This window comes from Periplaneta americana, chromosome 10 (genome assembly GCF_040183065.1).
Source record: "Periplaneta americana isolate PAMFEO1 chromosome 10, P.americana_PAMFEO1_priV1, whole genome shotgun sequence".
Taxonomy (NCBI): domain Eukaryota; kingdom Metazoa; phylum Arthropoda; class Insecta; order Blattodea; family Blattidae; genus Periplaneta; species Periplaneta americana.
This window is the reverse complement of record NC_091126.1, coordinates 54278362-54305519: the sequence shown is the minus strand read 5'-3', so window position 1 is coordinate 54305519 and position 27158 is coordinate 54278362. Positions and strand designations below refer to the sequence as shown.

The following is a 27158-nucleotide window of genomic DNA, read 5'->3' as shown; positions in this document are numbered from 1 at the left end:
TTTGATGATATGATAATGAAGGAGTGATAAATTATTAGATTGACATTGGTAGGAGAGTACTTGGAGAAATCATATTATACATACAGTTGTTTTGTTACGGAATCTGATGGTGATGAATCCTAACCTAATCTACTACCAAAAATTTTTGTGTGAAAGCATTCATCTGGATCTTTGTTGTTGTTTTCGTTGTTTAATCAACTGTCCAAAGACATATCTGCTCATATCTGGACTCGGCCATTATGAGCCTAAGAAACAGGGGAGGCTTCAGCATGGTCCACTAGGTATTCTTAATAGGCAGGAAGATAGGGAGACCAGCAATATCTCCGAGAGTAGTTAGGTGATCACTATCTTCTAGTCCAGTTGCTAGAATACTGCATCCACTGCTGAAATAGTCTGAAATAATAGTTTGTCAATCCTAATTCTTCCCCGTCAAATTTGATATGATGGGTCTGAACTTGGTTGTGGAAGCCCAGAATACAACATTTGAAACGACGAGGATACTCATTGTATTTACGAGGCTTCTGATTTTGACCCATCCCAAATAATTTTAAGCCAGACTCAAACCCTCTCTATAAACCCTTACCAATTTGGGCTGACAGAGCTGAACTCTGTTACTGGTTACCTGGAATGCAACATCAGGAATGACTTGAGAAGTGACAAGCACTTATTGCTTGTCCAATTCTCCTAATCAGGCCATTTTAAGCTATAGTCACTTGCCTTAATTTCTACCCCCCTCCTTCTTCCTCATCTTATTTGAGTTGACAGAGATGAATTCGGTCTCTGGCAACCTGGAATAGAGCATAAGGAGCAACATGAGAAGCAGCAAGCAACTCTTGTCTGTTCAAGTCTCTGGATCAGAATGCATCCTCAGCTCATCTTATGCCAGATCGCCCGACACCCTGTCTCGTGGTCAACTATGTACATTCTGGGCTATTAAACACACACCAAGAGTCGTATCTTTCATCTCTACACATTCCCAAATTCCTTGCTTGGTTGAAAGGTCTGGACTCGGTTTCCTGCCTATACCAGTATACATATGAAGAATTTTGCCATCAGCAACTGCATCATTATATTCAGAATGAGGCTGGCAAACATACCACACCACCACCTAGTCTCTAAGCCAGAAACTCTCATTCCTTTGTTCCCATTTGTTAGAATATCCACCAGTCCCACATTATGCCCTCAGGGTGGATCAGGTCATATTTTATTAGAAGCATCTCATAGCAAATTGATTAGTCTCTTAAATTGAGACACCTCATCCTGCCTGTGCTTTTCCATGGTTTTCCTAATGTGATAAAACAAATATTGGAATGAGTCCTAAAAGAATTTGGCCATGGCCTTACATATATAAATTTTGGCGTTTTCCAAATTAAACCCTTAAGAAATCGGAGCCTTTGGTTTTGCATTTCACCTGGGTACTTCAGGGTACCATAAGCTTGCTGGAGTGTCACTTGCCTAGCACAATGGCTCAGATCCCTTGTCTAGCAAAGACAGCAACATCCCCCTCTCACCATTCACTCTGCCCAGGCTTATAACATCTTTGGCGAATCTGCCCTCTTCAGTCATGCTTGTGACATTCCTCCCCATCATGTGGTAGCTATAAGATTACGTCCATTTTCGGCTTTCCTCTTCAAAATTATCGTAAGTTCCTTTAAGTGGAATGATGAAAATCAAAGTGAGATAAGTAGACAAGTGACCAACAGGTTTGAAACTCGCATAGACACTTCTCCTCAGCCTCAAATTCCCTTGCAAGGATGCGCGATCACGTTTTCCTCCCATCTCCCCTCCATTTATTGTCATGCGGTATCTAGAATTCCGAAGATTATGAAGAAGACAAAGCATATTAGTTAAAGAAAAAAAAGTGATGTTACAGAAGTTCAAGCTGTAACATAACCATTTTTAGAATATATTTTTTGCAGTTGTAACAATTGAAATTTAATACTTGAGAACGAAAAAGGACGACATTCTGTTTTATCTTATGCGACAATCCAATTCTCGCGACACTTTTTTTTTTACAGGAGAAGTTTCATTTTCCCTCTTTTTCCTAATGGCAAGGGATGCATTAATTTAAGAAAAAAATCATTCTTACATACTCTATATGTGTTAAGATGTTTTCGTTTAAAGAAATATTCATAAGTATATCATTAGATCGGATTTTCAAGTAAATTGCCATTTTATGTTAATTTTTTCAAATACAGGACTATTAATTTTTAATGAACTTTCTATTTTTATGTTCATGTTCATTATTCCTGGTTAAATTGGCTCATGAATAGAATTCATACAATTGTTAGCAGAAATCACTGTATTCAGGCAGACAAATGGAATGCTAAGAAGCACTTTTTGCTATATAAAACATGATGAAAACGTGTATTTCCATAAAAATCTCTAAACAGAATATTTTGCACCATCACAATACTTTTTTTTATTACTTCGTGTAGTAAAAAACGAATACTGCTAGTTTAATGGTTCTAGAAGAATGGCAGGTTCGTATTAGGTCATGCAGTGCTTGGTTTTTTTTTTTTAAAGAATAGTGAAACTTACTGTGTTCTTTATTGTCTTTTATTCAAGCTGTAACATAGCTTTTAGAACTATTCTTTTATTTTTTATTTTTTTATTGGGTTATTTTACGATGCTGTATCAACATCTAGGTTATTTAGCATCTGAATAATATGAAGGTGATAATGCTGGTGAAATGAGTCCGGGGTCCAGCACCGAAAGTTACCCAGCATTTGCTTGTATTGGGTTGAGGGAAAACCCCAGAAAAAACCTCAACTAGGTAACTTGCCCCGACCGGGATTCGAACCCGGGCCACCTGGTTTCGCAGCCAGATGCGCTGACCGTTACCCCACAGGTGTGGACAGAACTATTCTTGCTAGGGTTTTACTAATTCTGGCTGCTTCAAACATCATTTCCTGAAGTTCCCTTACACATAAAATGAGACTTCCTTATTTGTGACTTTAGTTTTAAATTGAAATCTATTGTTTCTGTGGAAATTATTTTAGTGGAATCCGAATGTTTTTAGTTACATTTTTCCTAAGTCACATAGCTACTATTACACAGGCAACATTTCCTTGTGATTCTATTGTATCTACCAGTTATTTCTGTGAAGAAAAATGCATATTGTTACTTCAAGTATTCAATAATTATGTTGTTTAGTAATAACTAGACCTGGAAGTTCATGCCCTAAAACTCCTACTGAATATGCATGCAAGTATGTTTTTAAAAACTTCAAAAATATGCCAATAAATATGCAGTAATAAAATTGTATATCTATTGACATTTTCCTAGTTTGAGTCAAACCAGATGAGATTAAATTTATATTTATTGTTGAAAAATTGAATCATGTGAATCACTGTTTAAAGAAAGTTGCAGTTCACGATAATCACATGGTGTAGGTTTTTAGTAGATATAAATGGTCTGTTACCTCTGAAAATGGATTTGTACTTTGAAAAGCCTCTCTCAGCATTGCAAGATGATACTGAGGTATACTTAAACAACAGTATTCGACTATGTGAAGATGTCACTCATAAATTCAGTTTGTAGACATTTTAGTCAAGATGACTTACTGGGTTTTATTTTGAGCATACTTGAACAACTTGAGAGCAAGAGAAACGAACATAATGCACTAAGTGAGACCCTTCAGTCACACGCAAAACACTACAATTACATCACACACTAAAAAACAACTGTGTAGCTGTATACACGAATGAGAATAGAATAAGTAATTGCGTAGCTGAATATCACACGAGACATCAAGACTTCCCCGACTGAGTGATAATTATTCCCATAATGTACATTGACCTTCCAAGTACAGTTGTGGCAAAATAGAATGGAATAAATATCCAGTAAAAATTATTAATGATAAAATGTAATGCTTTTATTTTAAAAGCCAAACTTAGTTTTAATGAGCTTGGACGTGAAAATATGCAATAATAATACAGATATTATAAAACTATGGCTTATTTATTGAAGAAACCAAAATATGCAAATATATGCAACATAAAATCAGGTTAAATAGACAAATGTTGATGATTTGGAAAGATAATTAAACAATTAATTACAGCCAGTGGAAAAGAAAAATATGCAACTGCATTAAATTCCTGGCCCTATAATAACAAAACCAATGTTTGGTGCTGGACCCATCTCCGTTTGTATTCAGCCAGGAAGGCTACATCTATGAATGAAATGGATTATCTTAAATCATATCCTGGTAGTTTTCTGTAAAACTCTAGACCGAAGCCATTATAGTTTCACATAGCCTAGTCTCCATTGCAAATGGATGCATGCAAAAGGAACTTGTTATAATTCGTCTTAGAGCTAATTAATCTCATCATGTTAACTAAAATAAATGGGACTTGGAATTAATTTTTACAGAATACTCACCATTGAAAGTAGAGTTAATTGTGGGCTTGGCTAAAAGTTCCATAACAAACATTAAAAATATGAATTAACGTCTCCAATTAATTAAAAACATTATCTCGCTACTGACTATAGGTTCTCAATTTTCTTCTTCCACACCAGGTCTACCCACAATCTTCCATATATTTGCACATAATGTACCAATGGAAGAAAGATCAAGAGCATTCGGTTACCTAGTTGCTGCAGGTTCTGTGGGCCAAACTGTCGCATCTGTGGTGAGTACGATTTGAAAAGAGATTGTATGAAGTGAATCATAAAAATGCAGTATATGTTTTACAATATGACAGTGATTATTATGTCAGAAATATTTTGTGATAAAAGAAATATTCAATAATTTGAATATTTTGAACCAACTATCAAGTATGTCACCTTTATATACAGTTCTTGTTAACTAATTAGTAATATTGTTTGAAACCTGATCTTTCACTTACAGGAGGAGTTTAGGTATAGAATTCTTGAAATTAAATTGCATAGGCAATTGCAGTATAAAATACAGGATGAATGTAGTCATACAAGTTTCATTTTCACTATTTTTTTCCTTCAGATTATGATTATTTAATAGCCCTTCATGAAACAATTCATTACTCGAAAGAATAAGCAAGAAAATATGAAGTTGGAACAAACTTGATAATCTAAAACTTGAAAGGAATATTATGATGATACTTAATAGGATCCAGGTGCATGATACTTTCTGTATTTTATAGACATTATGTTTCAATTTTTAGGAGTATAATGTTTGCATATTTCCAACAGTCTGCACTCTTCAGTTATAAGAATTGTCTTATTTATTTCACTCCCATGCACACGTGGGAGCCTGTAATGAATAGATATAGAGAGGATGATTGAGTGGGGTGTGGGAACAGGTGGAAGAGACAATAGCAGTATGGAGTGTTCCTATTGTAAAACTCGAGAATCATATTTTCTCCACTGTTCTTTAATATAATTTTGATAGAATTTCGCATTTAAGGTTTAGAATTGATTCTTTTTTATGGTCAGGGCCTGTAAAAAGTTTTCTTATTGTGGTTACAGAGAAAGATGTGATGTAACATATGAGTAAAACATGTAGATCTTATTGGGCCAGAGTATGATGTTGCAAATAATAGCATTCCCCCTTCTCTCACCTCGATGGCAATCAGCTGGACTACAGCAGGTCGACAGGCAGACAGATAAGCGCTGAAGGCAATATATTTATATACCATTGCCATGTCCACTTTCTATGTGAGGTCAGAAAGGCGAGTAACATATCCAATTCCCATTGGCTGGAAGGAATCCAAGGAGTTCAAAATTATATGTTATGGAGCGGTCAAAAGTTGCTTCTTCGCTTGTGGGAGCTTTAATGCCTCTAGCATGTGCATACTTCATTTGTGTTGCGTTTTAATGTTTATTATTTCAGGTTCTTCTAACTACTGTGCACATAGTACCGTTGATGTCTCTATTTTACAAAACAAAGAAATTCCCTACTTTAAATTTCCCAAAAAACAAATAGCCTACATCTTATATTTCCATATAAGTATGTATATCTATGTGTGTGTGCGTGCGTGTGTGTTTTTTCATATCTTTTTCTGTATAATTTTAACTTTCGTTACTGAATTATTTTACTCTGCAATGACAATTTTGGTATTGAGATAAATTTAACATTGAGTTACAGATGGAAATACACGTTTTTGGCCCCCCACGAATTTGAAAATGAATGATTGTAGGATTATAAGCTTAAATCAGCTCATCATTTTATTTTTGTCTTGTTGATACATTTCTAATTTATAAAGTCTTTGGAAATAGGCATTGCTGTTGAAGAAATCAAGAATTAAGAACAAAATGAATATTCAGAATTGCCTTAAACAATGTTATTTACATGCCAACTGCATTAAATTATACACAGATTTCAGTATACCTGCATACCTATGGAAGTTATTTATTATTATTTATTCTCATTTGAGCAATTGATTTATAACTTTGAAATATTTTTGTTAGCAAAATAATTATTTTACATTAATATTTAGCCCTTGAATATCTTGTACAGTATAGGGGAGAGTCGGGTAGTATCGGACATCGGGTAATATCAGACAGTGAGTTTCTTTCATCTACCACACGATGATAGTACCTGATTGACATGGTTATGTTTCTGTGATGTCTCATAGAGAAACGTAACCATGTCATTCAGGTACTACCATATGGTGGCAGATGAAAGAAACGCACTGTCCGATATTACCCGATATCCGATACTACCCAACTCTCCCCTGTATTATGTAAAATATGTTGCTTGATTGTTGAGTACCTATTTCTTTAGTCTGGTGGAAACTAAACACAGTTTTATGTTATGTGGCGTAGTCTGATAAACAATTTCGGATGCCAAGAATGTCGATGCATTATAGACTATAAAAATTGTTCGTTAGTAACAAAACTCCAAGGTCAAGTGTGAATCAGTGTGCAGCATGTGTGCCAATGATGTTCATTGCCATTTGAAGATATTGTAGAGTGGCGGTGGTGCAATCTTGTATATACAGTTTTCTCGAGAATTTCTGGAATGAAAGCTGTTAAAAGATTAGTTACTAATTTTATGAAAGGAGGTGCTGAGACTGGTTGGCTTTGTTGTCCGAAAATTTTTGGTACCTACCTCTTTAAGAAACTATCCATCCTTCACTAAAGTTCCTGTGTCTCCCTTGGTCTCTCACCTAGTCTTGTACGACTATTATGTCTGTGGTGAGTTAAAATATGTTGTGCACAAGACAACACACACACCCTGGAAGAACTGAAATGTAATATCCGTCAGGAGATTGCAACCATTTCTCTACAAGAACTACTGCCAGTGAGGGATAGTTTTTTAAAGAGTTGTCAAAAATGTGTAGACAACAAAGGCTGCCAATTTCAGCATTTTCCTTATAATTGGTAGGCGAAGTAACTAATTTTTAATGGCTTTTATTCCATAAATTGTTAAGAAAGCTGTATACTCTACAATACCCGAACACAGCAACAAGTGCTGCACATGCCAATATCACAAATGGTGCATGCTGGTTCGCACTTCAATGACTCTATCTGTATAATTTGAAATTGAATGTATAGAATTTGAAAGCATGTAGTTTGATCAGTTCAAGGTAATAGCCAAGCATCTGGTGTGAAGGAATGTACATAATTTCTGTGCTCTTATTTTAGTATAGTTTTCTGTGTTATTTTCACATACAAGCACAATGTGATATGACGATACGTGTACATGATAAATGCTTGCAATTTCCAGCAACGAAACACAGTGAAAATTAAAATGAATTACACAGAAATATGTGAATTGTGCTAGTTTACTGTTTTCCCTATAGAGCAAAAATCATGGTTGACACTGTAGTATGATATGAGCTTTTAGGCTTTCATGATGAATATGTTCAGAAGTAGACTTTTGAGTATACCATCAGTTACAGAACGTTTTGGTATATCCAAAAGTTTACTTCTAAGCTGTAGTATGATATTTGAAAATCTTTAGCCCTTACCATACAGATTTTTAATTATTATTCATATATGTATCATCTTAGACAAAAAAAATGACCGGCTAAGTCCCCTGCAGAAGACTTTGGTTGATTTTGTGAGAGCTTAGGTTTACATGTGAACGAATTTCTTATACAAGACTATGCTGTTTCATTTTAATTTCTTCTTTTTTATTGCTTTTTCTGTCTGTTTATAGAACAGGTGTTATAAATAATCTATATTAAAGATATATTCAAGGGGTGAATTAGGTGAAAAATAAACATTCTTTCCCTAGCCATGTGGACCAGGTGCTGCCCAAAGGTGAACTTCGACAAATTCACGCTGCAAGAGATTTGTCATTTTTGTGTATAAGGCTGTACAGAACACAATAATAATGTCAATACTCCAATTATTATCGAAAACTTGAGATTCGTTTATTGTATTGCAGTGTGAGTTACGTTTGATATTCATTAGTATGCATGGTGCTCATTATTGTATTTTATTTCTAGCTATGCCCATATCTCTCATGGCAGACAGGATTTTACCTTTTCGGGACACTAGGCATTGTATGGGTACTCATATGGATATTATTTTATAATGATGGTGCTACATCAACACAGGATGAAATTCCTCTTTTTGTACCTAAGGTAAGTTACTAGAGATATAGTCAGGTGTTATGTAGTTACATGTGTGAAAAATGTGATGCATTGTATTTCTGTCATAATATGGTATTGTATAAATATGGACATACTGGCTCAAGAACTAATTTCCTTATAGGATTCATCCAACAAAAAGTACATTTTCTTAAATTATTCTGAATAATTTAAGTTTTGAGTTCCATTACCTCCATTGTATATTCAGCTTAGGGATACAACCTTACAATACTGTAAATTAGTTATTGTATCACTCTGTGCCTAAGGTCATAATTGGTTGTTCATTTTCCTTTCATCTAGATTAATGTGTAATGTGTAACCTGGTGTTGTTGTAGTAAAGACGTTTCTCTCTGTTTAATTGTCATCGGTAGTCTTACTGTTACCATGCTGGCCATTGGATGTTGTGCAGGTTCAAACCTGGGTGAGGGTGATGGATTTAAAAGGAGATAAAATCCTGAGCATGTCTTTCTCCAGAGGAAAGTAAAGCTGGTTGGTCTCTGTCATACATTAGTTGCACGTAAAAGAACCCTGTCCTTGATAGAGGTATCCAAGCATTAGTGCACCACTTATACTGCCCCTATATGCAGGTTCAGTTGCAAAGCCTTTACTAGTGGTCATATACAGTTATGTAAAGGCCCTTATGAAGAGTAGCTGGGATGTAAAGTTCATTACATTTTCGATTGTGATGACTAGAGCCCAGACGTTTAAGCATTTATAACAGTTAAAATAGGCAGGCAAAAAAGGCAATAAAAACGTAAAAATAGGCACACTAAATTTTGAAAAAGGCATTATACATTTTTAAAAGGCATAATATATTTTAGCAATACATTTAAATTATATCAACATAATTCACATTTCTACTTCGTAGTTGACACATGTTGACTTATACAATACTTTTTTTCGTGATTAACTGTCTTTTCACAAACCTTACATAACAAAACTGTTGCATCAGTTGAAAACATATGGGCACCAAATTCACTAATGTAAGTATGAAGTTTACTTTACAATGGTTTATTGAATTTAGGCATTCTAGCTAACCAATCTTATACCTTCTGTCACCCGACAATAACTGATTGTTCCTCACTCTATCTGAGGGAGCTACACTTCCCCTGTCACCCACGGTCCACTTATTGAAGTCCCTGCGGCTTCTCTAGATATGTGCAGCTCTGGCAGACAGATGACAACTGTAGGCAAATCCTGGAATCACGTCCATCATGTCCTCCCAGTCAATGTAACTGTTGAAGATTAATGAAATGATGCTAATGAAGGCAAAATGAGTCCGAGGTACAACACCGAAAGTTACTCAGCAATTCTGCTTCAAGTGGAAGATGTAAATATTCGATCATGATGTCTTTCTTCAATATGTATCCAGGATATGTTTGATGATCGTATGCACATGTGAGAGACACTTACTCACCAGTACATGCCTCAATCCACTGATTACTTCTGACTGTTCCGGATGTGTGTCAAAAGTTGAAACGTCTGACTGAAGTACATATTTCCAGTTCAGAACTGGTTTGGAGTGTATTGGAACACGTTTTCTGTGCATGCTTACAATAGTTATGGACAGTTACAGGCCATTGTTGGGACGAAGCTATTATTTACACTTTTCACATGTTTAGGTAACTTACTGACATATTAACCACAATATCTCTAAGTAACCATGGAGTATTGGTTCGTATATTTAAATTAATTAATCTGTTTTGCAGTGCTGTTCTTTGACTATTTTCCAAACACCATGTATTCATGTAATTGTCCCATCACTCTGGAAAATTTTTCTGTAAAATGCACAGAAATGTATTTTAAGAGAGAATTTAAATGTTAAAATTTATGTTAATTTAAAATAATTGTGTTTATTCTTTCAGGTAACAAATCCCAATGTTCGATGGACAGAGTTTGTCTGTCATTGGCCTCTTTGGGCATTGTATATTGCACACTTCGCTATGAACTGGTCCAACTACATCATCATGCAATGGCTCCCTACATATCTCGCACGGAATCTCGGAGCCAACAAGGAAAGCATTAGTCTTACTGCCGTCCCATACATTGTCAACTCCTTGGTTGGAATATGTAAGTATCCCACAATTTCAAATATAACAGTAAACTTCCTAGGATTAAATACAATATTGTTTTTGTAATGATCAAGTCAGTTTATCATTTGTTTCTTTGAATCTGGTTATATTTAGTTAAAACATTTACTTACTTACAAATGGCTTTTAAGGAACCCAAAGGTTCATTGCCGCCCTCACATAAGCCCGCCATCAGTCTCTATCCTGTGCAAGATTAATCCAGTCCCTATCATCATATCCCACCTCCCTCAAATCCATTTTAATATTATCCTCCCATCTACGTCTCGGCCTCCCCAAAGGTCTTTTTCCCCCCGGTCTCCCAACTAACACTCTATATGCATTCCTGGATTCGCCCATACATGCTACATGCCCTGCCCATCGCAAACGTCTGGATTTAATGTTCCTAATTATGTCAGGTGAAGAATACAATGCGTGCAGTTCTGCATTGTGTAACTTTCTCCATTCTCCTGTAACTTCATCCCTCTTAGCCCCAAATATTTTCCTAAGCAACTTATTCTCAAACACCCTTAACCTATGTTCCTCTCTCAGAGTGAGAGTCCAAGTTTCACAACCATACAGAACAACCAGTAATATAACTGTTTTATAAATTCTAACTTTCAGATTTTTTGACAGCAGACTAGATGATAAAAGCTTCTCAACCGAATAATAACACGCATTTCCCATATTTATTCTGCATTTAATTTCCACCTGAGTTTCATTTATATTTGTTACTGTTGCTCCAAGATATTTGAATTTTTCCACCCCTTCGAAGGATAAATCTCCAATTTTTATATTTCCATTTCGTACAATATTCTGATCACGAGACATAATCATATACTTTGTCTTTTCGGGATTTACTTCCAAACCGATCGCTTTACTTGCTTCAAGTAAAATTTCCGTGTTTTCCCTAATCGTTTGTGGATTTTCTCCTAACATATTCACGTCATCCGCATAGACAAGAAGCCGATGTAACCCGTTCAATTCCAAACCCTGCCTGTTATCCTGAACTTTCCAAATGGCATATTCTAAAGTGAAGTTAAAAAGTAAAGGTGATAGTGCATCTCTCTGCTTTAGCCCGCAGTGAATTGGAAAAGCATCAGATAGAAACTGACCTATATGGACTCTGCTGTATGTTTCACTGAGACACATTTTAATTAATCGAACTAGTTTATTGGGAATACCAAATTCAATAAGAATATCATATAATACTTCCCTCTTAACCGAGTCATATGCCTTTCTGAAATCTATGAATAACTGATGTACTGTACCCTTATACTCCCATTTTTTCCTCCATTATCTGTCGAATACAAAAAATCTGATCAATAGTCGATCTATTACGCCTAAAACCACACTGATGATCCCCAATAATTTCATCTACGTACGGAGTTAATCTTCTCAAAAGAATATTGGACAAAATTTTGTACGACGTCAACAAAAGTGATATTCCTCGAAAGTTATCACAGTTGGTTTTGTCCCTCTTCTTAAAAATAGGTACAATTATGGTTTAGTTAAAACATTACTGTATTTAACTCTGAAAATAATTTATAGCAATGGAAACTAATCTCTGTGCTTTGTCTTCGTGTAATTTAGAAGTTCCTTTATAACCATAAGCCATAAATTTAGTTATCATGTTAAAAGATGTTTAATGTAAATATGGTGTGTTGGTTCTTTTAAAAGTTTTTTTTTTTTTTTTTTTTTTGTGAATAGAACGTACTGTAAATGCAAGTAATCTCCATTTATAGTGACTGCTTTATTCTATTCTTTGTTTGTTTTCCTTCAACTTTTTGTTAGTATGGAGTGTGCATAATAAATTAAGGGTCGTATTCATAGACATTTTTAGTGCAGGTTTCCGGTGGGTGATAGCGTTTTTCGTATTCATAAACCAGTGTTAGAGATAGGATATGATTTGACTTTTGTATAAGTAACCAGTCGATAGCTGGGGCTAGCTTAGTACGCTCGTTGCGCATGCTGCGAAATGTCTATGAATAGCACCCTATGGCACTACCTTATAAAGCCTGAGGTTGCAATATTACTATGATGTATGGAAGTAAATATGATATTTCTGTGCAAGAATTCTGCATTACCGTATGGTGAAGAATGGGTAGAACGGAGAAAAATTCTCCCTGGCACTGGGATTCGAACCCAGGTTTTCAGCTCTACGGCTGACGCATTATCCACTAGGCCACACCAGATTCAAATTCTGATGCTCCAATGCCGGATTGAATCCTTCTCAGGAATTTGAATCTGGTATGACTTAGTGGATAAAGCATCAGCATGTACAGCTGAAAACCCAGGTTCGAATCCCAGTGCCAGAGAGAATTTTTCTTCATTCTATCCTTTCTTCACCTTAAGGTTACAAGTTCAATTCTGTATGGGATGATTGGATTTTTTCAATTGGCCTAATCCTTCTGACTTTTTTTATTACCCTGAGATGGACTCAACATTTAACAGAAATAAATAGCTGGGAGTTTTCTTGGGGCGTAAGTGACAAGCACTGACATTCTTACTGCTACTACCCATAATGTAAATTGACCACAAATGTGAGAGCTGTAACCTCCTACCACCCTGTGGGTGTCTCTGATCTGTAATAGGATTTACCTTTACTATTTACTTATTATTAGTATAGCGGAAGTTGATAGTTTTTAGAAACTTTGTGGGTCATGCATCAAGTATGGACTTGTATGGATGGCTATTATAATAATTTAGGGATATCCTTCTTCTTCGTGCATGTGTTCAGTTATTGTTGACTTACACGACATCTGCTGCTACATCTGAGAGACGGTAATTTTATGTGTGATATGTTTGATACCTGAATATCACTTTAGTTCTCATATCATTTCTACTTTATATGCCATAGAGCATCCTTAAGGGTTAGCCAGAAGAGGTACTGTACTTGAAAGTGCAAACTATAGGTGAATGGTAAAATGGATGTTTAGAGAATTTCTTTAATGGGTCGAACATTTTAAGGTTCTTTTGTATGATAAAAATTAATGCAATATAACATACACAGCTTTTTTTTTCCTGCTCTTGACGAGTTTGAATCCGTGAGAGGCTCCAGAGCAAGCACAATATTCACTGGATAGCATTGCAGATTTACTTCAGGTGCAGAACAATCATTGTAGGTTTATATATGTCTCTACACTGCACATAACTTCCTTGTCTTGTTCCGATCGTTTAGAAAGAATATACCATTCTTTAGGTTTAATTTTCCATCATCATATGGTTAAGAAAATACATTTAAATGAATGTAAATGTTACGTTAATGAAAGAGACATTCTGTTCTACGAGGCGCATCCAGAAAGTAAGTTTCCCGATTTTTTCCCCTTGAAAGTAAACATAATCAGCCGTGTCAATTGCGCATGCATAACAGATCTATGACGTATCAATCATATGCCAGCTGGACAGGTCCCGCCTGGTGTCAGTAGCGTGGCAGCAGTGGTCCGAAATGGAAGCTCTTATTCCTTCTCCCGCTTCCTGCGAGGTTCGGTCGGTGATAAAGTTCTTTAATGCACAAAGCATTGCACCAATTGAAATTCATCGGCAGCTCTGTCAGGTCTATGGGCCGAACATCATGAGTAAGCAGGTGGTGCGTCACTGGTGTAGGCAGTTTTCCGAAGGTCGTCAAAGTGTCCATGATGAAGAGTGCAGTGGGCGACCATCCCTCATCAATGATGATCTTGTTGAGCTGGTGCAGCAGTGCATCATGGAGAACTGTTCCTTCACGATTACGGAGCTGAGCAGCCATTTTCCGCAGATATCGTGATCCTTGTTGCATGAGATTGTCACTAAGCACATGCTGTTCAAAAAAGTGTGTGCCAGGTAGGTGCCGAAAAACCTGACACCCGAACACAAAATGCAATGTTTAGGAGCAGCACTGACATTTCTGCAACAGTATCACGATGACGGCGACGAGTTCCTCGACAGGATCGTCACGGGTGATCAGACTTGGATTTCGCACTTCACCCCCGAAACCAAGCAGCAGTCAATGCATTGGCAGCATAGTGGATCTCCAGTCAGGACGAAATTCAAACAGATGCTGTCGGTACGGAAAGTGATGTGCACGGTGTTCTGGGACAGGAAGGGCATTCTGCTCATTGACTTCCTTCCAAGAGGTGAAACAGTGAACGCTGACCATTACTGTGAAACACTGCGAAAATTGCGACGTGCCATTCAAAACAAGAGGCGTGGAATGCTTACTGCAGGTGTTGTGCTCCTCCATGACAATGCTCGTCCACATACGGCTCGGCGCACAGCAGCTGTTTTGACGGAATTTGGCTGGGAGTTGTTTGATCATCCATCCTATAGTCCTGATCTTGCTCCCAGCGATTTTCACGTTTTCTTGCACCTCAAGAAATTCCTGTCCTCCGGTGAGCGTTTTGGCAACGACGAAGAGCTGAAGACGTATGTCACACGCTGGTTCCATTCACAGGCTGCAGAGTTCTATGACAGAGGGATACAAAAGTTGATCCCACGATACGACAAGTGTCTCAATTCCGATGGTGGCTATGTTGAAAAATAGCTGAAACATTGCTGTACCTGTTGCCAATAAATGTTTTCCTGAAAGTGTGAGTTCTTTTTTTTTTTAAATTGGGAAACTTACTTTCTGAATGCGCCTCGTAGAATTGATTACACAAAACAAGTCAATCTTATTTCTTATTTTTCGTTTTCAGGGACACTTCAATAATTAGTATTGTTAAGTAGGTTAATGGTGATAGCATATAGCTGGACATTTACATAAAAAGGAGTGGTATTTACTGTAAGAATATGAGAAAGAGAACAGAACTCTTTGCCAAAAGAATTTTTGCGGGAAGCAAATTCTGAACATCTTAAATATGAAGACAGTATACCACTTGTGTGGTACATTTCATTCGATTCTTGGAATTCATAAACCACCAACTTTTCCATACTTATTACATTTCATTTTTACTGTACCAACATATAGAATCTTTGTCAGTATTTTACTGTGTTTGTATAAATACGTATATCCAAACACTGTTTGATGTACTTAAAAATTAAGTTTTATGGTTCTTAGTATCTTCTCAGAAAACTGATGTGATAATATTATCGATGTCTTTTGTATCTGTTACCTTGTTACCTGTGTCAAAAAATATCATAGTGAAGTGATGAGATATCCCTCGTCAGTGATGTAGACAAACGACTATCATATCTCTGCTGTTATGACATTTATTCTTAAAGAGTGATGGACATAATCTCCAAGATCACACCTTCAGTTTGAAGATAAACTATAAAAAAATCCTTATTCCTACATGCTAATCATGTCGTGATGTGGATAAGAAATATTGTGATATTTAACATGGCATTTGGTCATCTTGATTCTTTAGATAGTCTAGATTATAAGACAAAGCAGATACTCTTGGGTATAATTTTAATTCTTTTGTGCGAATTTCGTCTTGAATTTCGGTAATGCATTCTTTATAACTTTCCTGAATATGTACTCGTATTTCCGGTAAAGTGATAATTATGTAAATTCTCTTGTCTGTGATTTCTATTTCAAATGTACACAGTATATATTTTTCTGAAAATTCAAAATATCTTGGTTACTTTTAATAAGAATTTCACAGTATTTGCCATATACATATTGCTTTAATGCTACTTTCACTTTTGAAAAATTGTTAAGCATTTAATAATAAACTCATGATACTATGACACTGGCAGATTTATTGAGATGATTTATGATAGATTTTGCTTTATATGTGGAACCCTTTTTTCCTAGTTGATGGACAGATTTTGTGTTGTTTAGTATTCCAAATTACTTTTGCAAAGAAATATGCACATGTTACTTCTTTTGGATAGCAATTAGTCTGAAAGAAGTAGTTGGAATTGAATTGTATGCTTTTTTTTTTTTTAAGAATTTTGTAACATTTATGAGAGTAGACAAAAATATTTTTGTTTGTTACAGCAATTAATGTGTCAATAAATGTTATGAAACAAAAAATAATGTATATTCTTATTATTTCAACGGTTATTGAAAGTAAAAGAGTATTTACAACAAATATAGTAAAGAAAAAGATAAGTTGAGTAAGAGCCAGAAGAGTAAAAAGAAAAATTGGAGCGAGAAATCCTGTATAAACAAAGTGTTGCTGTGATTGCAAACTAAGCAATTGAGTTACTCTTTCAAGCAAGAACAAAAACTACTTGTACCAAATGAACAATAGGTTGGGGACCAGTGGATTTTAAGTGTGTGCCTGTAATTGAATTACTATTGTTAAGTATATTTTTTATAATGTTGGTACAAAACTTTGCCCTTCGTGTAATTTGCTCAAATTTTCCTTTCCTTCTGCACCTTTATCACATTGTCATTAAATATGTGTGCTACATAAACTGAATTACACTGTAGATTTTTCGAAGAGCTACATATACATGTTTGTAATATATGGCATACTTAATTAATTTATATGACATAATACCAATTGTACTTGGCCTATGAGATTCAGGGATCTAATTCTGAAGTTGAAAATACGAATAATTCATAGGTTTTCATTATTTCTCAATTAGAGATTAGGTAAGTACTGTACGTACCTTAAAACTCAATAAAAATTCTGTTTTAATTTTTCTTAGTTGTCAGTCAAGAATTATACTTGTTGTGTATTAATGCTTTGGTCTATAGTTGCAGGCCATTTTGCGGACACACTTGTGGGACAACAGAGGTGGACAGTTCTATCAGTGCGTCGACTAATGACTAGTATTGGTCTGCTTGGACCGGGAGTGTTCCTACTTGCATTCTGTACAGTTGACAACCTTCTGGCTGCTGTCGTGTAAGTACTTTCTCCTTACCAGTCTTTTATTTTTAGTTTTTTATTAATGAAATTCACAAATGTGTCTCAGCGTTATTTCAGGGTTTATAAAAGGTTTCAGTACAGTATCACTGGTCAAACTTTCCTATTTTCTGCCTTCCTTTTAGTCTCTGCATAGGATCCTTAATGTCATCTATCATCTGATATCTTCTGCCCCGAACTTTTCTCCTGTCCACCATTCCTTCCAGTGCATCCTTCAGTAATCAGTTTCTTCTCAGCCAGTGACTCAACCAGTTCCTTTTTCTCTTCATGATCAGCTTCAGCAGCATTCTTTCTTCTCACACTCTTTCCAACACAGCTTCATTTCTTATTCTGTCTGTCTATTGAAATCATTAAAATGTGTTATTGTATTGTTTTCATGGAAACATTAGATCTTTTCTCATTTGGAGATATTTTATAGATTGTAAAGTTCGGAAGTTTAAGCACATTGCAAAATTCGAGAGAATACAACTTTTTTGTGACAAGATAACTGCCAGATAAGGGTTAAGTCATCGTAATTGTTACCTTCATTTTAATCATCAACCATAGCAGCATCAAGTAGGAATGAATGATTGTGTGTTTTGTGAGTGTGAGGGTGTCTGAAGGTGTGTCTGAGTGTATTTAGTGTTACAGAAATAAAATTGTCAGTGTTTAAATTGGAAGTTAGTAGAGCGAGAATATGATGTTTGGACTCGCAGTATTGGGTTATCAGGAGAATAATAATATATTGGTCTTCCTGTAACTCCGTTCTATGTAGTTTTTAATTTAATTTAGTTAGCATTTTCGTGCATTGCAAAACAATTTTAGATGGATATTATTATTCAGTTAAAGAATTTTTAACATGGGACAATAGTCACATAGCTCTATATTAGTTGTAGCATAGGCGTATTATGTTAGCTCAGAAATATGCATCTTCTTGATGCTGCTTGGTCTAATGATTTTCCAAATCCCACTGAAAAAATATGAAAATATAAACAGAATAGACACCAAAAATTTTGTGACATGTCTTCACACCACATCTTCCTTCTTTCTTATCTCCATCCCCCTCCCCAAAAAAGAAATAGTGTACTATCAAGTATGTATTGTTATTTTCACAGCAGTATTGATTAAAAGTCCAATCAATTATATCAGTACTCTTCATTTTATAAGAAATAAATTTACATTTTCAGACACTGCTGATGAAAAAACTTCCTTCTAGAGTGATTTTTTGATCTGCAGGTACAGCCTTAATAGAATTATCGCAGATATGGTAGGATTTTACTCGCGCATATATTCGGAGTATGTTCAAAGCCAGAAAATTGTAGGCGTCAGTTACAGCTTGATTGTCTTATAATGAGGGTCACAATCTGTTCCCTCCACTCTTAAACTCCATCAACATAACTGGGGAACTGTGTCTTTTATTAATAAAATTATTTGGTAGAACCTGCATTAAACAAATATTAAAATTGTTTTTATTTAACATCATTAATGAGGTCCACTCATAGATTAATTAACTGGCAGTTTCACACCGAAGGGACCGAGGTTTGATTCTCTAAGGAATATGTGAGATTTGTAGTAGATAGGAAAATTTTTGGCTAGGTTTTGTCCTCGTACTAAAAATTATTTTTATATTCTAGTTCCAGCATTACTCCATTATTGTCATAATACTTTATCATCTCTGAATATCCTCTATAATTTGCAAGGGGTATTAAATGAGGAATTTCATTTATATCAGGACTGACAAATTTATCAACATATCACAGGACAATAGCTTGCCCGCAATAGAACCTTTAGTGTATAGAGAACATTAACTCTTCTACTACATTTTTAATTAAAATAAATTCGTTTCATTTCATTCCTAGTTGAATTACCTAATTTTCTAGCTTCCCTGTTCTTTCTTTATTTCTCTCCTGTACTGCAACATATATCATATTTACGAACTTCCTTTACAGCACAAGAATATACCTAAGTATTTAATAAATAATTTTGAATTTTATGATTTCTTTTTAATGAAGAGGCGTTTAGTAATGCGAGTCCTAGGCATGATACCTTAGACCATGTTACTCTGGTACAGGACTGTGAAATTGCTGATTACTTTAAAAACTCTCGGGACATTTTGTGTATGCATTGGTCATGGAATTAATTAATTATTGCTTCATAATTAAGTGAATATTGTATCATCGTCGTCATCGTCTTCCTCCTCCTCCTCCTCCTCCTCATCATCATCATCATCATCATCATCATCATCATCATTATCATTTTCAAGTCCTTTGGGTCAATGTATGAAAAACCTTATCCCGTTGTTTCAGATTTTATTGTTTCTTCCTCCTCGTCTTCTGTATAAAATATAATTCTGTTGACATGTTGATATAGTAAGACCAGTATTTACCACTAATTTGGGTAGGTTTACGTTGTTTATTTGTTATGTTTTACATCAATTTATAAACTCGGATTGGCTAATTTTCAACTTTGAGAACTTGTCTTCATGTTCGAACATTTGATTAGGAATTGTCAATATTAGTGTTGAAGTTCATAACTTGCATCGTGTTTATTCATTTTGTTGTCAAAATGTTAACAGGAATTCTGTTTTGGAAGAGAAAATTATATCATAATATAATCAATAATTTACTTACATTCAGACATGTGTAAAGTCATTAAATGCGTTTATAGCAACATCCAAAATATCATAGGTCTTTGGTACTGATTTATACTTGGAAAGCATAGCTTAACTTTCTATGTTTAACAAATTATCCCTACCACAATTGTTCATTTTAGAATAAAATTAAACTACGAAATTGTTGTCTTGCTTCAGACTCACTGCTCAGAGTTGGATAAACTTTCCAATCTTTGATACATTTTGTACCTTCTCGATGTACAGAGTATAATGAAATATTGAACAATTTATTTCCATATATTCACGGACGTGTGTGTTTGTGTGTGTATATATCTATTTTTTTTTTATTATTATTTTGGTCATATTGCATGTATGCTAATTACTCCTGAACTATTCGATAGATCTTGTTCATATGGTACACCCTTTGACACGGAAAATGGTCACTCTTCTGTAGCGTGAATTTATTTGTCATTTGTGTTAATGTGAGATTCACACAGGGAAATATTAAGTGTCGAGGTCCGAGGATGAAGACAAGTCATAGCAGTGATGTATCTGTTTGTCACGAAACGACATATTTCATACAAAGCCTTATGGCTTAGTGATAGTGCTCTTTCTTCCCGTTACAAAGACCGGGATTCGAATCTCTCTATGTAAATTGCATGCACGTAAACACAGCGCACACGATGATTCCCGAGCTCTGAACAGCGACCAATTTCTGTGTCAAGGGGTGTACTATCCAGTATGGTAGTCAGTTCATCCTGGAATGAAGCATACGAGACATAATCATTTTATTAAAAATATAGTGGGTCTTTACTTAAGACAAATAACCATAATTGTGATTAGGCCATTGGTCCCAGTGATTTCCTTCGTTATTATTTATTACGTATAATGAACTGGTAAATGGAATGCTTTAGTCTGAGAAATTGCTTCTGCCAGAGAAAGTAAACTGTATCTACATAGTTTGCATTTTCCCTTTACTGCTTCCAGGCCAGAAGAATCAACTCAAGTTCTGTGTAGTATGCAAGCAAGGAGATGGGGATGATTAGGGTTCTATATGAATGTTTTTCTATGGATTTCTGAATAATGTAAACAACAAAGCTTATAACTGCTCTGCGAAATTGACTTACAGGATTACTGGAAATCGGATAGATTATTGAGAAAGTGACGATTGACAACAAAGTTACTGACAGTGTTCTGAAGGAGAATTTGGAGGTTATAAAAATTCATCAGAAATATACAAATAAATATAATAAAATATGTTTTTATGCACAACAGATCAGCAATGATCACAGTGTTGGTCAAAATGAACCCCCTACCACTACATAACCTTAACTAACGTATGTCTCTTATGTTAATAATATATGTATAGAGCACACCATTTCACACACTACCAGTCATGCTTATGCGCTTGTCTTTCTCTGAAGAAAAAAAAGAGCAGTTTGATGTTCTTGACGAATAAATAAATGCACTTCTTATTGTCGTACACATTAACTAATGAAAGATACGTATATAATATTGATCAAAGGGAAATCAGTAATGTCATATTTTCATCTGTATTTGTGCTTGTTTTACTAAAATTGTCTGAAACTATTATCTGTACCTAAATTTCCAACATATATACACACTATTTAAACTAGTACCTAATTTATCTGAGTATTTCTAATATTTTAACTTGTGCGATGGCAACATTTTCATGTAGACAGAAGAACAATGATATCAAACTTCCACGTAAGCAAATTCTCCACGTACACATAATGAAGAATCATAGACAACAGAGAAATAAATAGTCTTATATTTAGATGAATATATAATACATTATTTCTGTGGTGTAAGTAGAAATATTACCTGAAGTGGAGTAGCACTTTGCGAATAATCAGAATAGTAGGTAGTGATAAATTCAAATACAGGAAAATTCTATTTAAAGTCCAATCCATATGCCATATTTTCTCGAATACCCTACTCCCTCGAATAAGCTGCACACCAAGGGGAAAAAAATTAAAACAAACACAAGTTACAAAAATAAAACTTTCAACAAATGTATATATGACAAATTAAAAATAATTAAGCACAAATACAATTCACTAACATTACAAACAAATTTTATCCTGGAACAGGACGCATTTCAAATTCATAATATGCACACATGTCAATTATCTTGCTTAATCGGCCGTTTACACGATATCCTCCAACATTAATAGTACATGTCACGATTTTCATGTTCTTCAGCATATTTGATAATTTTAAGTTTTTCACTGAAAGTAAGGGATCGTAATCTCTTACCTGTAATGGTACTCATTTTCAGAATTGAAAGTATATGACACACAAATTATACACTTATCACACTTCAACTTGATTCTGACCCATGTACTGCTAATCCTAACGCCATTTAACCATGTTAACAATTGAAATACCCATGCAAGAAGATAATGGCATGCTCTACCAACTTAAAAATTGCGCAGGAGGAAAATCGAACGTTACCAACTTTATTTCTAATAAACTGCACACCTGTATTTTTTACTTATACATATATTTCGGAAAAAATGTGTGGGGGCTATTTGAGAAAATATGGTATTAGTTTTACTGTTCTCACTCTAAAGTGAAATATATTGGCAGAAAACACTCAAATTCTTTATTTCTTTGAATTGAAATTAACATTTTGGCATTGCTGTGTTAACATTATGGGAGTCTTTCGAATTTGTGTAGAAAAAGATAGTTGCCAGTAAGTGATTTACAAAATTCATTTGACTCAGGTCTGCATAAAATAGCAATTTCATTAAGTTACTGCACTTTTTAATATACTATGAACTCTGGTTGCAGCATGGAAACTTCGATTCCTTATCATAGAGATCATAATTTCTTTCTCTCGCATTAATTGTGTGGTCATAGTGACAAATCACGTTCCTCTTCATGTCAAATAGATTAGAAGAACAAAAGAATTTTATAAGGGCCATTACGTCTTCAGTTAAATTCTTGCAATGTTATTTGTATCTCTACACTCTTGTCTTGGTATTGATACATATATTTATGTGTACTAAGTTGATAATTTCAATAAAAATGCAGATTTTTTGTTACAGATTTGTGTCTATTTCCATGGGTCTCTGTGCCTGCAACTCTGCTGGCCATCTCAGTAACCACGCAGATATTGCACCTAATCACGCAGGCATCACATTTGCCATTTCCAACACACTAGTAAGTAATCATGTTATTGTAACTACGTTTAACATTCAGAGCTTTACTGTGATGACCATTTTCCCTTTACTTTCTTACATAACAGAACTAAATTAAATTATGTTTTATATAACAATGCTCGCAACTGCCGAAGTTATATCAGCATCACTGGTGTCCCGGAATTTTGTCCCACAGGAGTTTCTTTAGATGCCAGTAAATCTACTGACATGAGCCTGTCGCATTGAAGCACACTTAAATGCCATCAACCTGGGCCGGGATCGAACCCTCAAACTCAGGCACAGAAGGCCAGCACTCTACCGACTGCGCCATTCAGGCCAGCTAACAGAACTAATATTGAAGATATCAGTCACTGTAAAAGTTGTAGTCAATAGTGTAGTGGTTACCATTTTTCCTTCTTTTAAAGTTTACAACTTCAAACTTCGTGAGGAATTTCTAAAGTGATAAATATACCTAACATTATATGCATAAAAATAAATGCACATAAGAGGGTCCCATGCTGTAAATTTATGTCGTATGAAGAACTCTGTCGAGAGAGGGGGGGGGGTGGAAGGGAGGAGATTACAGGCCATTCATCTCTCACTTTTAAATTAAATTTTGCTGACCTTAAGTCCTCATATTTTACTTTATCTCAAATTTGTTCTATAATATATGGTAATTTTTAATTGACCTCATTAAGAAAGGATGTATAAGCTTCTTGTTTGAATGTGATACATATTGGTAATTAGGTTATCATTTTTTTTTATTTGGCCTTAATAAGAAATGGTGTATTTTCATTTTGTTTGAATGGAACACATGTTGGCAGGTTGGTAAATATATTTTAGAAAGAACGTCAATTATTGTAACATCAGCAGAAATAAGCATTTTTCCCTTAAAGAACATTGACAGTAGTCTTGTAATCTATACACATTCTATAAGACATATCTTACAATTTGGTACTTTTTTAGTATTTAGTCAAATGGGATATTTTGATCAAGTGTTGAGGTTAAACACATGTAGTTCCCTTCTTACTTCATATTGTAAAGGTAGTGTTGTGTTCAGTTAAATTCCTTTTCGTGTTTTACTCCAAACATAAAATGTTTCTATAAGAGTTCTCATATATGCTAATACCATGTTTTACTTAGTCGAGCCTCTCCTGACTATGAAGTTTAGAGGTTTATGTTAATAGAGTTCATGAATGCAAAACAAAGTAAAGCTGTAGATCATATTGTCAGCTTACAAGCAAAACATCAAGTCAAAAATATTATCTTTGAGAAAAAGACATTTTGAAAGCTCTTGACAAAATTGAATCATGAAAATATTATTTAGTAAGTTGCTTCTTTTTATGTGTATTTAATTTTCCAATTCCAAGTTAATACATTATGTACATTATATACATCTTTTTCTCGGAAGTAATATTTTTTACTTAATGTGTTTTTGCTTGTAAACCGAAGATATGTTCCCTTTTTAAACATAATTCACTTCACATTTCAGGCTACCATCCCAGGTATATTGTGTGGACCCCTTACAGCAGAGCTGGTAACTACATCTCATGGTCGCTGGTTCCCAGTATTTGTGTTGGCAGCTGGTGTGAACTTCACTGGTGCTGTCATCTACTACAGTCAGAGTTCGGCTGCTCAGGTGCTATGAACTCCGTGGTTGTATTCCTCAGAACATACACTAGTCATCTTCTGGCAGTCATGCCATGTACGTCTCTACTGAAACCAGTGAAACCGTCACAGAAATGTTTGCTATTCTGTGGCAACTTTCTGATCCATAATCTTTGAAATGGACACTAGTATATACTGTAATATAAATTTCACCTCTGGCATTGTATCCTAAGGTTACGGACATGCTGAAAATTCATTTCTGCTCACGGTTGAGGTTTACATCACGGTCGATCTGGATGTGACCTCCTTGTAACACAAAAATACAGATTTAAATGAGACAACACATCTCGAAAATGCTCGCGACAATTCACCCTCGCAGTTTACATGGAGATGTAGTGCGATTATAAGAAAGTTTGTTTTCATTGCTGTAGAAAAAAAGACATCACTGTAGCTTGCTTCTGATTGGTTCGTGGTGTGACATCTCCCTCCATTCTACTGTGTTATTCAAGACAGTCTGAGGGCGGTGTGTAATTTGTAATAATCTGTTTGTTTTACAACTGAGATTTGTGAGTTTCATTTTGTTCTGAAAAATATGAAAGACGAATTAAAAGATTTAATGTTTAATATTACAGTTGTATAGGATAAACGACATAAACAGCACAAAAAGTGATATGTTTTGGCAAGGAAGTGGAAAAAAATAGCAACAAAATTGAAAGCACCAGGTGTGTTTTGTAGTTAGTTCACGGCTGGTAGGTGGTAGCACATTTGCCTGCTGATCGGAAGTTGTGCTTCGGCTTGGGTTCGATTCCCACTTGGGCTGGTTGGATTTTTTCCGAGGTTTTTTCCAACTGTAAGGCGAATGTGAGATTATCTATGGCGAATTCTCGCCTCATCTCGCCAAATACCATCTCCCTATCACCAATTTCATCGATGCTAAATAGCCCAGTAGTTGATACAGTGACATTAACTAACCAAGTAAAAAGAAATAGTTCACATTGTTACGTTGATTTTAATGTATCATGTAAATACATCAGCAGTCAGCAAGTGTAGTACAATTAGAACTTGTAAAACGCGACTTATCAACTCCCACCCTCTAGTTCACCTGCAGGGTTTATTGACATGCTCCAATGTACTCGCATAGTTACCAGCTGTGGCTTAATAAGGAAGAATGTCTTTTTCGGAAGGGGAGAAAATCAGATGTTTGCTGTGCTAAAATAAATATGCAGCAAAATAAGCATTGTGCACATAATAGTTGAAAGATTCATTTAATTCAAATTGAATTCTCTTCTTGTTTCTCCTTTCTTCACTGAAACTAGGATCTCCATTTCTGTCGTTCAAGTTCCCATTATTTTCTGATTGAAGTTTCTTCTGATGATTCACTGAACAAAGATGTTGAATCGCTGGAAGAACTAGAGGAAGATAGCAAAGATAACTGTTTTGTTTTTCTCTCCTTTTTGTGAATGAATTCCGAATCTGCATCAGAATTGTACATATCACTTTCGTCACTGTGTATGAGATAAATAGCATAGTTTATATCCTTTGAATTTCTATGAATGCTGAGCTTAGTGGGAGGGATTTACTGTTGACACAAGATGCAAAGAAACTGATATATTAAATACATATTCCTTTGGACTGGACACACAGTTTCACAGACTCCAGACTAGATATTCAATATGAACAGGTGATAGCTCTTGTAAAACAGGATCAAAAAAGAGTTCTGTTACCGACTGTGAAAGCTTCATTGTATGGAAGTTGAAATGTTACATCGTCTCACAAGTATATTGGGTAATTGCTGGGTAACTTTCGGTGTTGGACCCCGGACTCATTTCACCAGCATTATCACCTTCATCTCATTCAGACGCTAAATAACCTAAGCTGTTGATAAAGCGTCGTAAAATAACCTACTAAAATATATTGGGTACGTCTACAACATCAGATGTTAAAAGCGAATAAGGATTTCACCAATATGGCACAGTGGAAACGACCAGAAATAAACCAAGGCTGATATAAATTAGTATAGGTATAATAAAATATAACTAAATAAAGAGTACAAACAAATTTAATATAACTATAATACATGATAATATAATAATAATTAAATGAACATGAATAAGCAAAATGAATAGAAGTGACAAGGCTGTATTGATAGCCGATCTGCACAGAACTTTCAACCGTGCTTAAATACAATACTAGAAATCTTAATATCGGCCTCTAATAATCAAAAGATATAATCTTGTATAGTATTACAATAATCACGATGTTAAATCGGTAAACGAGAGGAGTATTTCTACCGTGTTATAATACAGATTGCCATACTTTACCACTCCACGAGTCCCAAGCTACTATTCCAAATATGTATGTTTCTACTCCAGAACATTTGAACTGACCAGCACCCGCTGGCTCTC

General features: G+C 35.1%; 1 protein-coding gene across 1 annotated transcript in view; it reads left to right on the top strand.

The window, feature by feature from the left end:
• LOC138707696 (sialin-like) overlaps positions 1-25428 on the top strand; it is a 42449-nt gene extending 17021 nt beyond the window's left edge. The window contains exons 3-8 of the mRNA XM_069837507.1: positions 4522-4634; positions 8379-8516; positions 10388-10592; positions 17220-17367; positions 23053-23167; positions 24638-25428. Of these exons, the coding sequence (XP_069693608.1) occupies positions 4522-4634; positions 8379-8516; positions 10388-10592; positions 17220-17367; positions 23053-23167; positions 24638-24793 (875 nt within the window). The 3' untranslated portion in view covers positions 24794-25428. The remainder of the gene's footprint in view (positions 1-4521; positions 4635-8378; positions 8517-10387; positions 10593-17219; positions 17368-23052; positions 23168-24637) is intronic.
• The last annotated feature ends 1730 nt before the right edge of the window (positions 25429-27158 follow it).